At 35.0% G+C, this 16,821-nt stretch overlaps 1 protein-coding gene and 1 long non-coding RNA gene across 3 annotated transcripts; one reads left to right on the top strand and one right to left on the bottom strand.

Annotated features, from left to right (window-relative positions):
- Positions 1-1,751: 1,751 nt before the first annotated feature.
- On the bottom strand, positions 1,752-6,149 carry LOC110654986 (probable galacturonosyltransferase 4). Of its 2 annotated transcripts, none has more exons than XM_021811138.2 (9): positions 5,768-6,149; positions 5,636-5,670; positions 5,498-5,548; positions 5,293-5,404; positions 4,996-5,192; positions 4,042-4,304; positions 3,481-3,838; positions 2,789-3,364; positions 1,752-2,526 (listed from the first exon to the last, which is right to left on the bottom strand). In XM_021811138.2, the coding sequence occupies exons 1-9, from the start codon at positions 5,865-5,867 to the stop codon at positions 2,251-2,253; spliced, it is 1,968 nt and encodes a 655-aa protein (XP_021666830.2). In that variant the 5' UTR covers positions 5,868-6,149; the 3' UTR covers positions 1,752-2,250. The 2 variants fall into 2 exon arrangements, with proteins under 2 accessions (XP_021666830.2, XP_057999519.1); XM_058143536.1 differs by having other exon boundaries at positions 4,996-5,109; positions 5,768-6,124.
- A 2,162-nt stretch (positions 6,150-8,311) lies between these two features.
- On the top strand, positions 8,312-10,386 carry LOC131178479 (uncharacterized). The gene is made up of 3 exons (XR_009147418.1): positions 8,312-8,881; positions 9,626-9,682; positions 10,257-10,386. It is a non-coding gene; the product is annotated as an uncharacterized LOC131178479 (long non-coding RNA).
- The last annotated feature ends 6,435 nt before the right edge of the window (positions 10,387-16,821 follow it).

Below are 16,821 nucleotides of genomic sequence, written 5' to 3' on the forward strand. Positions count from 1 at the left end.
ACCATGCAAAGGATTATTAAAATGCACAGTAATTGAATCATTAGCTCCCCGATTCTCTCGATTCTACGTAGTAGATGTAGAATCCTCAATAATTGAGGTATTCACCATCGTATCTTAGCAAAGAAGAAGCTAATCTTTGAAAAACCCAATCAACAACAACAAAGCAAACCAAAAATGAAGAAGAAACAAGTTCAATCTCAGCAAATCTTCGGAAAAACTTCAGTGTAATCACAGATCTAGAGAAGAAATCCTAGATCCAAAAGAAGAACAGGAAGAAGAGAGAAAAACAAATAACCGTCTATCCTAACTCTCATACCATGTTCAAACTGATTTGAGAGAAAAACAGAATCTTCTCATTAATTAATACTGAAGAATACAAAACACTAAAATGGTGTAGTATAAATAACTTTATTCTCTAACATATTGTACTGCAGGTTCTTATTATCCATGAACAACTTGATTAACCTACATACTCTACACATAATGCCTATCAAAGATTAGCAGAATTCCAGATGAGATGGAAGATGCAAAGTTTATTGAACCTCCATTTGCGCAAGACTGCAATAAAAGGGCGTCCTCAAGCTAATGTTTCTGCAACAAATCTTATAACATTATCAACTGCATCAATTTATGGTAATAATTGGGTTCTTAATTTTCTTGGCAAATCGACTAATCTTAGGAAATTGGGCATCGAGGTATACTTTGTTCCACAAGATAAAGCATTGTCCAGCTCTCTAGTCAAATTGAGCAGTGTAGTGATTTTGCAGTTCAGACGATTTGATTGGATTAGCTCAACATTTACAAGCTCCATCTTTTCGGTCGCATGGAGAAGCTTTCCGACCTTTTGAGAGCTCCATCCTAATATCACTCTGCTTCTACACATCTTAAAACTTATACGGCCAACTGAAAATCATCAAACAACGCGAAAAATCCACTTGTGAAGGGGGGAAAATCATTGCCCGTAAAGCCTTTCAAATACATACGCTGTTCGCAGCAATAAAGCCACAATTAGTTAATTTCTTCATTCGACTGGTGGGCAAGAAATTAAGCAACCTTTCACTTTAAGAAGAAGCAACCCACAAGAACCAACAAAGCGGCAGTCAAAGATGGGGTACTTACAAATCCAAATCCAACCCCAGTCGAACCGTGAATATTTGGATGGGACCAAAAAATAATAATAATATCGACGTAAGAGAGACAACATTAACGTTAACCTAACCTAACCTAACAGCAGCTGCTTTGTCCCCCTGGCCAACTGTAATCATTGAGGGACTAATCCTTTTCTCCATAACCACATTTATACACACACAGTATGCAAGTCCATCTGTCCACTACAACCAACTTCTTAAGTCTTTCTAATGCCTGTCCTCGTGAATGTCAAGTGTGCATAAAGCAATTCTGATTTCTGATGGGGGTAGATCTGGTGGCCCATAGAAAACCAAAAACTGTCGGTAGGGAAAGAACAAAGATGCTCCTCTAGTAGTATTTCTGAATATCAGAAGGGCCTCTATATGTTTACGCATTGTTCCTATGCCTTCTTTCTGATGACAAATCACATAATGCAACTTTGCACCATAACATTAAAAAGATATGGATTCTTTCATTTCATAAATAATAACTGAAAGCAAGTCCCAGAACTACACCACCTAACTTAATAAGGTGAGATAAAACAAAACAAAACAAAACAAAATGCACACTACTTAATAACACAGCATATCAAATATTATTAGATTATACTTAATAACACAGCATATCAAATATTATTAGATTATCTAGTAGCTTCTAATGTATAAGATATAAAAATGGAATCCAAATATAATACAAATATGCTAGTCTAGCAATTCACTGTATTCAGAATTTTTATTCAAGAACATATAAAGGAAGCCACCAAATTATAAAGGATTCACCACTACTTGAGCAAGGGGATGCCGAATGATGAAGTCTGCAAACTGAAGCTAGGATAAGAAGATATGAATAGAAAAGATGTTGATCAACTAATATTACATCCAAAAAAGAAAAACACTCACAATCATTTACAAAAACAACTGCCAAATTGCAGATATGTAACCAAGAGTTCCAAAATTAACTACCATAAGGATAGGGAAAAAAATTTGTATTCAAAAAGGATTGAGCTCAGAAGCTTCTATGTAGATAGCAAAAGAACCTACACAGAATGATGCAGACCTGTAAAAATGTTTGGCCACATGATGTGCAGCAGAACTCTAGTGAATTGATACCAAGAGGACTCTTCTAGGGATTAATGTTGCATTCTCGCAAGTACACATGATCATAATCCACATACTTCACCCAGTAGTTGCGGTACTTGGATATGCCTATCTCAAGCCATGGTTTCATATTACCATTGTAGTGTATAACAGCTGCTCGTTCAATCTCTCTTTGGTTGACATTGGGGTTATAGCCAAGGCCCAGTACATGCCATGATTGGTCAAGAGAATAAGTCCTTTTCCAGAAAGTAATAAGGCCAGGTGGTAGAGTCCCCAACTTCCACAACGACCTGTCATGATTCTGTGCACAAACAAATTTTGCTTCAGAACTGAAAATAAGATAAAGCAATTAGAGAAAAATTCACTAACACAACATTGATGGTGTAGTTACAAGTTTACATGAACAAATATAAAGGTGAATAGTGCAAATGAGTCCATGCTATGAATCCCAATCTGAACTAAACTCTCATCTAGTTGTACTTGTAAATGACCATCAATTCAGGACTTCACTAGTATTTGGATCACTCTCTACTCAAAAGGACATCTTCAAGTATGTCACTTACCAGCTTCTGCCATCTATGATACACCGCAGTGATATTTTGCCTCTTCCATTCCTCCAAATCAAAGATATTCATTCCATATGCCCATCCACAAGCATGAGGATCAAAATTCTTTGAGATAAGAGGATTTGAGAAGTTTAGATATCGATCAAAACGATGAAAGCTTTCTCCACAAGTCTCTACAGCACCATTAACATTACCCTTCAAATCAAGGGACCAAAGGCCAGTAAGGTCCTTCTGTACCACTATATCATCATCTAAGAACAGCACTTTGTTGAGCTTTGGGAAGACCTCAGGCAGGTAAAAGCGTAGATGGTTCAGGATAGATAAGTACTTTGGGTTTCGGTACTTTAAATTGTTATCAGAGTTAGAACGATGTGCCCTAAAGTAATAATCTATCATTGAAGGAGAACCCAGCTGCTTGAGAACAGGACTATAACTCAAATTTAACCACGTAAATTCTTCAATATTCTGAACCTGAATAGTAGCTTTGCCTGGCTGATTCACTAGAAACCACATTCTCATTGCTGCATAGTTGAGTCTATCAGTAACGATATGAAAAACATGTTTCGAAGGGTCCTGCAAATAATTAAAGCAAATGAAATAAATTTGAGGATGTAAACTGCCAACTAAAAGCAAGGACTTTGGCAACAAAAAGGAACAGAAATAAGCCTTCAAAAAGGAAATTTGTCTACCTTAGCATGGGTAACAGTGGAGTTCACAACAACTGCTGCAGCCAGAACATTATCTGAGAATAATGCATAATGATACAACTGAGGGTCTTCTAATTTCTCTCGATTAGGAAATTGTTGCCCAGAAGAATTCAAGCTATAGTACTCTGTAGTCAAGCGTAATGGAAGACAATGTAGACCTTTAGGAAGCGTTTTTGCTGTTAACTGTGTCAAGAACATGGTCTGCTTCTTATGCACTCGAAGCTGCTCTTCAGTTGAGTGAAGCATAGCCCGAAGCTTCTTAACAACAGTAGCACAGTCATCCCGCATCTGCTTGCCTTTTGCCAATGTTTGGTCCATTGCCTTCAACTTCTCATTGACACTGCATTAATGAATAAAACATTCACACTTCAAAGCAATGCAAAATTGAAAGTTAAACTACAAGTTGAAATTTATGAAATTGCACCATCGCTAATCAAACAGAAAATACAATATATATATATATAGAATTCAGAGAAAAAGGGGAGAAAAACAAACATAAGTTTTCTCAGTTAGCAAGGTTGACATGTTTAAATAGAAACTTACTTCTTTGGAAGATCAGAATCTTTAGTTGCATCCCCAAGTACACGTTGAACTTCCTTTATCCGTAACCGAAGTTCCCTTGTTAAATGGGGGTTGTTCTTGGTGACTGGAAGAGATAGGTAAACCCTTGCCCTGATAAGTTGATCTCTTAGTTGCCGCACTAGAGCATCTGGAATAGGTGTTTGAGTTGTCTGTTTATCAGTTTTAGACTTGACAAGCTCCTTCTCATTGATCTTTCCAGAAGTTAGAGCAGATTGCTGCTCAAGCTAACCAAAAATAATAATAATAATAATAATAGTAAGACCACTATTAGATATAAAACTTTTTTCATCTGAACAACGATTTACATGCTTGTCATTCTGACCTTGAGAAAATTTAACAAGATATTATTGGAAATGTATAATATTATTAAAAAGTAAAATTCTTCATATAATCCGAATCAGCCAACACTTCACTTGATAATCAATATGGATTGAGCAAGTCGGCATTCAGTATTTACTTCAAATTTCAACATGACAATTTAAGCCAAGGAAGTTAAAGAATTTGTTCTTTCTAATGGTAATATTCCAGCAGCTTCTATTACAATGAACTGTGACCCAATTGAGGAATATTCTAAAAGTATCTGTTCAAGTTAGAGAGTTACATCTGATAATTGACAGGAACTCTTTTTAGATGACTATGACTATTTCCAACAGCGGATGTAATTGGTTGGTAGAGCAGACTACAATAGAAAATAAAATAACGACTACCCCAAACAGATATCAACATCGATTAGACGTCACAAAACCCATTAGTCTGCAAGCAGTAACATAAACATTTCAAACAAAAAAGGAGCTGTCAACGACTTTTGTGCAAACACGGCACATTCTTGATCCGATATTGAAAGCAAACGAAATGAGAAGAAAATTACAGATAGATTGATAATGTATCAAAATTACAGATAGATTGACAATGTACCACATTTTGAGAGGCAGTGTCAGATACTCCATCGGATGCCCTTTGTTTGGGATCCTTTTCCTTAGCAAACCCGGCATCTTTCCCGATTTCCTTTTGATTAGTAGTGTCAGTAACCTGTCTGATGGCATTATCAGTTCGAGATTGATGTCCTTCGTTGGTGGCAGATAATACTCTAGCAGATTTATGCTCTCTTGTATCTAATAAACGCAAATCTTATTTTATAAATCACCAAAAATTGGCCAAATTTCTTCTAGAAAAAAGCCCTCCACCCCAAAAAAAAAGTTGTGAAATTCGTACCTTGAGCTGATGAATCTGGAATTGTAGCGCTGGAGAAGGTTTCTGCAGGTGAATTGGTAGAGTTATCCGTAAAAACAATTCCAATGGGTTCTTTAAGCACGGCAGACGATTCCTAAAGCGAAAAAGACAAAACAAAACAAAATGTGGCTGAGATCTGCAATTTAGCAGCAGCGAAGAGCAAAAGAAGAGGGAGGAAGAAGATTACATGGGGTAAGACATGGAGATGATGCCTGGTATCACCAGGAAGAGTTTGAGTCTGAGAAGAAAGGAAAAAAGTCATAAAAGTGAGAGATTAGAGGATTAAATACAAAAAAGGGGAAATGCAAAAGAGAAAAGCACTTACAAAAGACCCAACATCTTCGAGAAATTTAGCTTTAGCTGCAGGGATAGAAGGTAACGTAAGAAGAAAAGGTTAAGAAAGAGAAAAGCAGATAGAAATTTAAAAAACGAAAAAGTGAAGGAATAGAGAAGTTACAAGAGGAAGCCCTGAAGGCAGCGAATCTATCAGTGTAGAGAAGAATCGGAGCAATTACGGTGACAAATAGCATTGCCACCACCAAATTTCTGAGCAACATGATTTTTTCGTACGATATGGAATTCAAACGCAGAACACAGCGACTATTTCCATCCAAATCCAAGAAAAACACTTTGATTGGGCAGCGAATGTAAAGAAGAAGAAGAAGCAGAAGCAGAGTAGCAGAAAAGAAAGGAAAGAGAGAGTGTGAGGTGTTCAGCGATGAATGAGCACAGAAGTCTTGTTTTTTTCCCAAAATTTAACCAGTACTCGGCTCTTTTCAATCGCTCCTTTTTCCCAACAGTGACTACGATGGAGATGGAAACCCCAAGTACCTGTACATAATTAAAATTGTAATGTCGTTGCTATTATATTGTTTATTAAATTATATTATTTAGTAAAAAAAATTTAAGATAATAAAATAATAATTATGTGACAGTAATTAATTATATTTAAAAGAATATAATTATTATTTTTATTTGAATTTTTTAATTTATTATTAATATTAATTATTATTATTATTACTATCATTACTATTTTTATTCTATTAACACTGTTATCATTATTATTATAATCACTATAATTACTATCATCATTCTCTATCATTTTACTATCATTATCACTACTTATTTATCATCACCTCTGTCACTATCTGGCCACCACCGTTACCACTTTATCTTATCATTATTATTACTTTATCTTACTATTACTCCTATTATCTAACATTGTTGTCGCCGTTACTATCACTTAACTACCAATTATAACAATTATTATTACTTATTATTAATCTTATAAATAAATTAAATATTAAAATAAAAATTATCATCATATTATATTATTTATATTTTTATTCTGTAATAAAATAAATAAATATAATAATAATTACATCACATTACATTACAATTTTGAATAATGTAATATGTTACCACATGACTACTACCATTACCACTTTATCTTACCACTGCTACTATTTTATTTTACCACAACTACTATTATCTAACACCGTTGTCATCGCAACTTAGCTACTATTATCATTTGACTTTCAATTATAGTAACAGCTAATTATTAATATTATAAATAATTTAAATATTAAAATAAAAATTATCATCACATTATACTATTTATATTTTTATTCTGTAATAAAATAAATGAATATAATGATAATTACATCACATTATATTATAATTTTGATTACATTATATAATTAATTATATTGTATTACATTATACTCTACTAAACATAACCTAAAAAATTAGAATAATAGACAAAATTAAAAATAATTATATTTTTTAAAAAATACATATAATATATTGTGAATAAAATTGGAAGTATTGATTAGAATAATTTTATTATATTTTATGTAGAGAATTAATTGCTCGCATATAAAATGAAATAAACTAATGATAAATTATTGAAGAGAGAACTAATTTCAATTAGAATTAAATAATGAATGAAAAAGGACCATAACTAATTTAAACTTAATTGTTGCTGATAGATCTCTATTACAAGTTTTTGGTAAACCAGCCATGGTTCACTTTGGATTTAGAATTTTATCGCTATAGTCTGAATTAGAATTAGAATCGGATCAATGTTTTATAGGTGCAAATCAAAAGTAAATTGTTTTTTTTTTTTTTTCATTGAATCAGAATTAAGTTGATTTAAATCAACATTTTAAAAAAATTAAAAAAATGTCAATTGTTAAATTAATTTAAATTGAATTAAATCATGATTTAATCTCAAATAGTTAATTATAAAAAATTGAAATCAGATCATTTCGAGCCCATAGCCACCCCAAGAGTAGTTAGAATACTAGCTCGTTTTTTTTCAATAAAAAATAATTTGAGTGATAAGGATAGAGTTTATTACATTACAACTCTTGAATTTAAGAATAAAAAGAAAACAAGAGGCGTGATTAGCGGCTTCTCCTATACATAGCCAATATGCCAAGGGATACATTATTAAAATAATAATGAATTTTATCATAAAACATAATAAATTTTATTACAAAATATAATTTTCTGAATTCTAATTATATAGTTGATAATATAAATTAATTTTTAAATATAAATAAATAGATAAAAATTTTCCACACAATAAAGACATTATCAGAAAAACTTAATACAAACTATAAAATAACTCAAAAAACTGCTACTTATCATCTTTACTGATTACTTATCTTTAATCACATAATAAAATATGTCAATTCTCCCGCTCATTTCCTGTATAATTTATATGTTGTTAATTATAATTTATTATAACTTTTGTATTATTATAATATCTTTTCAGTTTTAGCTTATATTAATTATGTAATTATTCTTTTTCAACAAACTTAATTGATTTTATAAATTTTATCAATAAAATAATTAAAATATTCAATGAGTTATATTGTAACAACAAAAAAAAAAAATGATGATGATGGGATTTTGGGCCGTGTGACAGTGGGTTTTTAATTAAAAAAAAATTTAATTTAAAAAACGGGAGGAGGAAAACCCCCACTCCCCATTCTCTCTTCTCTCCTCACCTCCCCTCCCTCTCTTCTTCTTCTTCCTTCTCCGGTGACCGGCCGGCGACCTCCCGAGCAGCCCCCACCTGGCCGGCGACGGCCAGAGCCCCAAAAACGGCGACAAGAGAGGGAGAAGAGAGAGAAAACGCGCACACAGTGGGCAGCGGCTTTCCGGCGCGATTCCGGCTTCATCCGACGTCCGATCGAGGCGATTCAGGTGGCGTTGGAAAGCTTGTTCCGAGAGCTTTCTTTTGATACCAATTTTGCAACAAATTGAGGTCGAATGAGTGAGATATACTGAAGAGAAGTTTCAGGTTTTTCAAGCTTTTTCGTCAGATCTACGACGATCCGACCGTTGGATCGACGATCCTAGACCACCTATGGACTGAGGAAGAGGAGAGGAACATGGTGGTATGATCAAATCCGGCAAATGTCGCCGGCGATCGGCGACCGGCGGCCGGCAACCGTGCGCGGTGGCTCCGGCGGTGGCTTCGGTGGGCTATGGAGATGATTCAACTTCCAGAGGCTTCCTCGTAAATTTTTGAAATTTTTGAGACACAGATAAACTTCGAGTAAAACAGTTTCTATTATTTCTCTGTCTGTGGAGCATAAATACAGTGTTTCTTAAACAGGAAAAATTGAAGAAAAATTCTAAGAAAAATATATGATGAAAGTAAAATTATTTGGAGATAATCTATGGTGTTTGTTGAATTTTTTAGTGATTGTAGAATATTTTTGAAAAATATAGATGGAGTTTAGTTAGATTTTTAGCATATGGGCATATAAGATTATTTGAAATTAAGATAATTAAATTTTATATAATTAGTTGAAGCTTGAGGATGGAGGTTTAAATATGTGAATATTGAATTGGGTTGAATTAAGAATATATTAGATGTTGGAAACTTATGGAATCGAGTAAAATTATTGAATAAAATATTCGTGGGTGATTAGAAAATTACAATTCATTTTTCAATAGCCTTATAATATTATTAAGGACTGCGGGACAAAATTTTAGAATTTTTAGAGCTTGTTTGAGTGAATTTTTTAAAAAAATGTCAATTATAGGGACTAAAACGTAATTTCTAAGATTTTGAGTATTGTCTTAATTGGAGGGCCCAGGAGGGGCCATGTGATACTGATGAGATGTGATTGTGGAAATTGAGAATTTAGAAGTGTTATTTGAGCTTTTTTGCAGGTTGGGTAGGTCCTAGGTATAGGAGAAATTCTGACAAATTTTCGGCATAAATTAGGCTGTCTATTGCCTCTTTAGAGTTTTATTCTAACTTAGTACTAATAATTTATAATTTAATTATTAGGTGATCGAGGTCAGCTATTTTTCTGCATCCAGCAGCCACAATAGTCATCGGTGTACAGTGAGTAAAATATTAATTTTAATTGTAATTTCACTATTATTATATGTTCAAGCATGCCCATGCATCACTTATATGCATATATTTATGTAGTTAAACTCTAGGCACGATTTATGTTGCATTCATAACTGTTAAAGTGCCATGAATGTTGTTGTGGTAATTTGGAGCAGTGTGCGTGCGTTGGCGTGCGTGTGATGTGGTGTGGACTATGGATGGGACGAGTAGACACGGCTTGAGATCTTCGCTGGGACCCGGTCCTTCGGGGTAGTCACAGCTTGAGTTCTTCGCTGGGACCCCGATTTGGTTTATTAAGCGAAAGTCCGGCTTGAGTTCTTCGCTGGCACCAGGTTGGATTTAAGAGAGCTGTATAGGGGATCAGCTCCCATATATTATGATTGATATTACTGGGTGTGTGAGTGCTCCAAATTACCTTTTTGCTGTTATGATGTGAAAATGTTGCCGATGTTGCATTTCACTCTACAGGGTGCATTAGCTTTAGATAGTTATAGAGATTATGGTTAAAATTGATATTTTACTCTCTGAGTTGAACGCTCACTCCTGTTCAATATTTTTTCAGGCCACAAGGGGAGTTATTTTACAGAGCAACCTGTTTTCTTCCTCGCAGGTTTAACGTCGATTATTTAATTATTTTACTATCTTTTCTAAATTTAAAGTCTAGAACTCCGTATGTATTAGTAATAGTGTGGACCTTGTTAGAAATTCTGTTAATTTAAATTTTTGAGATTAATAAATGAAGATTTGTATGGTATTTAAACAGTTTGTAAATGAGGTAACAGGGTTGAGCTGGGCTCCCCTAATTTTAATTTCTGAAAATTTCTGGGCTAAGTTGGTTTGAAATGAAAAAATAACAGTTTGATTTAAATTATTTTATATGCATATTGGGCCTAAATTATCGGCCTGGTTATGGATTTGAGGAATAGTTAGGCTTACTATGGGCTTCGGGGGCTTTAAGCTGGCCCAGGTCCTAGTGCCGGTCCGGCCCATAGGTTGGGTCGTGACAAAGTTGGTATCAGAGCTTAGGCTCTAGATTCATGTGAAATAATATAATTGGGAGTGTAAAAGGAGTCTTGTTAGGATGTTACATGCGCAGTATAGGATTCTGTTTCGTCTTTTTCTGTAATTCCTTGTTTCTAGATTCTGCGTTATACCTCGGGAACTATAAAAGTGCCTCAGTTAGTGTCTTGATTTTTGTGGAGTACATAGAAAGGTGAAATAGAGTTAGCAGACATGTTGAGGTCTATCTTGAGGATATGTACTCCAATAAATACTATATTTTTGTCAGTATGGGTTTAAATGGTGTGCCATTTCGTGCAAGGCATGAGTACATAAAAGTGAGTCTTGAAAGTACAGTTGGCCTAGATAAGGATGAGGATACCACTGCTGGCAATCATCAGTAGATGACCCAGTCAGAATAAGTTTTTGATAATATAAGATTCAAGAGAGATAAGAAATTGGGAGACCTAGTCTGTCAGGACGTATCGTAGTAACTATACAATGTTCTCGATGTCTGCTCTGTAAGCTGCAGATTACAGTACTGACATGAGATTATTGTGTAGAGCTACGTGCATCCCCGTGGTGCTCCATAATGAGGGTGTTTATGGATGGCTTCTGTTTTGGTACAGTTATGCCAGAACAGAGTTCTATATCTGCAGAGGAGTTGGGAACTCCTAGTTAGGGATCTAGAGTTAGAATATTAAAAGGTCACAGTGGGGTGATAACTAGAGTCAGTGACTCAGTTACCCTAACATGAGCTAGAGTTACATCAAGAGTTGCCATCAGACCAGAGGTTTTGGATTAGTTGTAAAGTAAAGGTGACACCTATAGAGTGAGAACATCTAGTCTTCAGTATGGAATTTTGGATCATTTTTGTAATACGACTGACGTTTTGCTTAGAGTTTAGTGAGAATAGTATACCTTGTGTGTATCAATAAGCTGTAAAGTATAACCCTACTACCTAGAGAAGGTCGGAACTATGAATTGATGATTTACAGAGCTATGATATGATAAAAGAGACATTAATTTGACATGGTTTTGGGCAAGGTGGTAAATGTAGTATCTTTGTTACAGCAAGTTAGGGTATAGTCCTATCTTTTCAGAAGGGATCGAAAGTTATTACTAATAATGGTGACCAACAAAATAGTGCCCCAGATGGGACTGTAGAGTGTGGTAGAGAGAAGTTGGCTCAGGTATCCTGCGGAGGATGCAAGTTCTATTATAGGAATCATATATAATCAGATCACGATGGATGTAAATCCTTTGAATTGGATGATGGGTTTAGGTGCCCGGAATCTTAAGTTTTGACTAATTGAGTAAACATGGAAAATAATAATAATAACAAATAAATAAAATTACAGCAGAATCAGTTTTCGAGGTAGTAAGGGTATTATGTAAGCTAAAGGATAAGAATAGAAATCATACGATAAAGGTATGACTGCAATTTCCTGAGTTACTTTCTAACTTCATATTGTTCAAAACAATAGTATAATCTAATTATAATAGTGTTAAGAGTAATAAATTAGCGAAGATAAATCATAGAAGGCCAATGGATAAAGGAAGTGCAGAATGAAGGTTTGGACAATTGATTGCAGAAGTAATATAATCTAAATGCCAATGGAAGTACTAGCTACAGTGGTCAAAGGACCAAATCTGAGTAGCACAGACATATGATAACGCGATAGAGACTCTAAAAGATATAGTTAGCAAGTACAGCTGTCATGTTAGGAAGAAAAATGGAACCAGGGATAGAATAATCAAGTTCTATTTTGGGTAAGACAAAGGAAATAAATGAAAGGACAACCTGAAGGGCGCATAATAAAAGGAACAAAGTTAAGATATAGGGTAGGCTAAATGTTATTCTTGGCAAGGTAAATGACAAGGATGGAGAACCCGAAATGGGACCATATTAGTGAGAATAGTGATGGAGGTATGGAATCTAGGAATGTGATACTCATAGCATGATGAAGTTGAGATTGTGACAGGGGCTAAAATATAGAGCTTGGAGTTACATGATTGGATCATACTTTATTTATTCTCTATTTCTAAAATGAAGTGGATAGTAATGGGGCAAGATTCTTTTAACTTGTTAACAGTATCAAGAAGATTAGGCGAGGAATACAATAATAATGAGCAAAAGCTAGAAGGTGTGCAGTGGTATTGCGGATTATCTAATTAGGCAGGGACAAAAGAGTTAGTAAGTAGTAAGCTGAATAAAAGTCAATATAAGGGATCAAATAGGTATTATGAGAGGAAAAGAATGATAGGCAATGACACATAGGCTTTAGGTTAGACTTTTGAGATAGTGAAAAGGTAGTTAGAGGTTAGTTATGAATGTCAGGCAAACATCTTTAGTGTGATTAACAGAATCACTTTGTAGTGAAGCAGTAACGACAGAACAACAGTAGGGGTAGAATGAAAAGTGACAAGTCTGGGTGGTTATAAATCAATAGAAAGTTCAAGCACCAAATTAATGACCATAGCTAAGGGTGGAATTAGTGTTGGAAGAATCTATTAGTAAGAGAAATCTTTCAGGAATCAACAAAAGTTAAGGGCACAATATAAATGATAATAGATATGAATCATAGGTCGAGTATAAGTAAAGTTAATAAATTATAAAATATTATGTCAGGAAGGACAATGGTACGGTAAAGGGTTCATGCAGATGATACCTTATAGGTAGAGCACAATTGTGCTAGGAGATGATGAAATTTGGAGAGAAAGACCAAGAAACATAGGTTAAACATTATTATATGGACAATCGAGCGTAGTTGAATATAAGAGTATTTTTCTTTCTTTTCAAGTTTAGCTTGTGCTTTTGGTTCTAGAAGGTTATATAAGGAATGGAGACTGAGTCAAGGAGACCTAGTTAATTGAGAGTTTGGTAGACACCAATTCATACATAATTTCCTGATATGAGAATGACAGTAAGTACGTACCTAGTGTTAAGTATGAAAGGACGATCATAATAGTGACAGGAGTCAAATGGAGTTAGCTACCAAGGCTTGCAACTGTTTTAAACTATGAGCTAGAGGAAGTACTATTTATGGATGAGATTCAATAGATGAAATTGTTTCTAATGGAAAAAGTTGAGGCTGAAATTTGGAAAGCTATAGGCAGTATATGTGATTATATTAAGGAGAATGAACACATAAAGTATTTTGTTTAGAATTAAGGCATGGCACACATTTCCCACAGCAGTGTTAGTTCGGATGGAACTCATAGTTTCAAGGGCTCCTATCCATCCAGGATGAGCAATTTCCTACTGAGGCTGGTGGGGAATGATAATGTTCTGATAGTTAAGTTGGAAAAGGGGATACAAGAAAAATTTTCTATGGTTAATTATAAGTGTTACAAAAGGTGAAGAATGTGCTGGTAGGAGAAAATCGTAAGGTTAGAATTCCTGAAGTAATAGAACTAATAATCAAGATAAGACTAGGAAATAAAATGAAAGTTAAAGTTGATGATGGGATGGACATTCTTGAAGGAAAAGGTGTAAGGATGAGATAGGACTGAAATTAAAGAATAAGTACAGCAGGTTGAAAAGATATCAAGAATACCAAAAATAGGAAAGGGAAGTGGATAAGATGCAAAGGACAGGAAGAAAGCTCGATAGAGCCAGTTATAATGATGAGGATAAGGAGGAATAGGTATGCTAGGAACACACTAAGGGATGTTTAAAATAAGTTATTATGAGATGATAGATTAAAGGAGTAGTGGAGCCTCGATCTGAGTGCCAATGTGTCAGAAGTAGGCCACATACTAAGAAGCTAAAGGAAGAAGTCTAGATATTTCCATTCTAGAGAAGGAGTGAGAATCGATAAAGTCGCATGGATTGAGTTGTCAGGGAATATAAACACTTTTGTTACCTAGAAGGAGAGACCCAGTTCACTTTCTAATATTGATAAATGATACACTTGGCCCTTGGAGGAGACTCTACCTGACTAGTTACATAAGATGGATAGAGGTTGGTCTAAGTACCTTAGTAATGACACAAAAGAGATTAAAAATTTGAAGTATCATGGGAGTGAGAAGATTTATAGGTATTGACCACTGAGGTCATAAGAAGAGTGAAGATCTCGAACAAGATGCCTAGATTAGGTGCTACAGGAAAGCTACTCATAGGATGCCTTAGGATAAGGAACATAAGTCATGTTTTGGGGAAACAGAGATTATTGAAACAAAGGGTTGAGGACTGAAGTCACTAAGAGACATGTTAGGGTGCAATAAAAGTGAGGTAAGCACCAAAGTTGATTGAAGTTATGAGACATCAAGTCAAGAACAGTGAGGTATGGCGAATACTTGAAATGTCAGAAAAATGGTCAATGAATAGTTACAAGATAAAAGCCCTCTAGAAAGAGATGATGACAAATAGAACACTATAGTAGAATCAGAGAGCGGTAGAATGTCATATATAATATACGAAGAGTTTGAAGAATAAATGTTTTACCAATCTCTGCATAGTTGGAGGAGTAATGATTGTGCTTGTCCTAATAACCTTCTTTTCCTCATTTCTTTGTTTATTCGAAAATTCGAGGATGAATTTTTCTTAAGGGGGGAAGAATGTAACAACCACAAAAAATAAAAAATAAAAAAATGATGATGATGGGATTTTGGGCGTGTGACAGTGGGTTTCCCACTGTCACAGCCAGCTTTTTAATTAAAAAAAAAAATTAATTTCAAAAACGGGAGGAGGAAACCCCCCCCCCCCATTCTCTCTTCTCTCCTCACCTCCCCTCCCTCTCTTCTTTTTCTTCCTTCTCCGGTGACCGGCCAGCGACCTCCCGAGTAGCCCCCACCTAGCCGGTGACCCTCCGGCGACGGCCAGACCACCAGAAACGGCGGCAAGAGAGGGAGAAGAGAGAGAAAACGCGCGTACATTGGGCAGCGGCTTTCCGGCGCGATTTCGGCTTCATCCGACGTCCGATCGAGGCGATTCAGGTGGCGTTGGAAAGCTTGTTCCGAGAGCTTTCTTTTGATCCCAATTTTACAACAAATGGAGGTCGGATGAGTGAGATATGGAGGAGAGAAGTTTCGGATTTTTCAAACTTTTTCATCAGATCTACGACGATCCGACCATTGGATCGACGATCGGAGACCACCTATGGACTGAGGAAGAGGAGAGGAACATGGTTGTATGATCAGATCCGGCAAATGTCGCCGGCGACAGGCGACCGACGGTCGGCAACCGTGCGCGGTGGTTCCGGCGGTGGCTCCGGTGGGCTATGGAGATGATTCAACTTCCAGAAGCTTCCTCGTAAATTTTTGGAATTTTTGAGACACAGATAAACTTCGAGTAAGACAGTTTCTATTATTTCCCTGACTGTGGAGCATAAATACAGTGTTTCTTAAACAGGAAAAATTGGAGAAAAATTCTAAGAAAAATATATGATGAAAGTAAAATTATTTGGAGATAATCTATGGTGTTTGTTGAATTTTTGAGTGATTGTAGAATATTTTTGAAAAATATAGATGGAGTTTAGTTAGATTTTTAGCATATGGGCATATAAGATTATTTGAAATCAAGATAATTAAATTTTATATAATTGGTTGAAGCTTGAGGATGGAGGTTTAAATATGTGAATATTGAATTGGGTTGAATTAAGAATATATTAGATGTTGGAAACTTATGGAATCGAGTAAAATTATTGAATAAAATATTCGTGGGTGATTAGAAAATTACAATTCATTTTGCAATAGCCTTATAATATTATTAAGGACTGCGAGACAAAATTTTAGAATTTTTAGAGCTTGTTTGAGTGAATTTTTAAAAAAAATGTCAATTGTAGGGACTAAAACGTAATTTCTAAGATTTTGAGTATTGTCTTAATTGGAGGGCCCAGGAGGGGCCATGTGATATTGATGAGATGTGATTGTGGAAATTGAGAATTTAGAAGTGTTATTTGAGCTTTTTTGCAGGTTGGGTAGGTCCCAAGTATAGGGAAAACTCTGCCGGATTTCCGGCATAAATTAGGCTGTCTATTACCTCTTTAGAGTTTTATTCTAACTTAGTACTAATAATTTATAATTTAATTATTAGGTGATCAAGGTCAGCTATTTTTCTGCATCCAGCAGCCACAATAGTCATCGATGTACAGTGAGTAAAATATTAATTTTAATTGTAATTT

The sequence above is a fragment of the Hevea brasiliensis genome, chromosome 3 (assembly GCF_030052815.1).
Source record: "Hevea brasiliensis isolate MT/VB/25A 57/8 chromosome 3, ASM3005281v1, whole genome shotgun sequence".
NCBI lineage: Eukaryota > Viridiplantae > Streptophyta > Magnoliopsida > Malpighiales > Euphorbiaceae > Hevea > Hevea brasiliensis.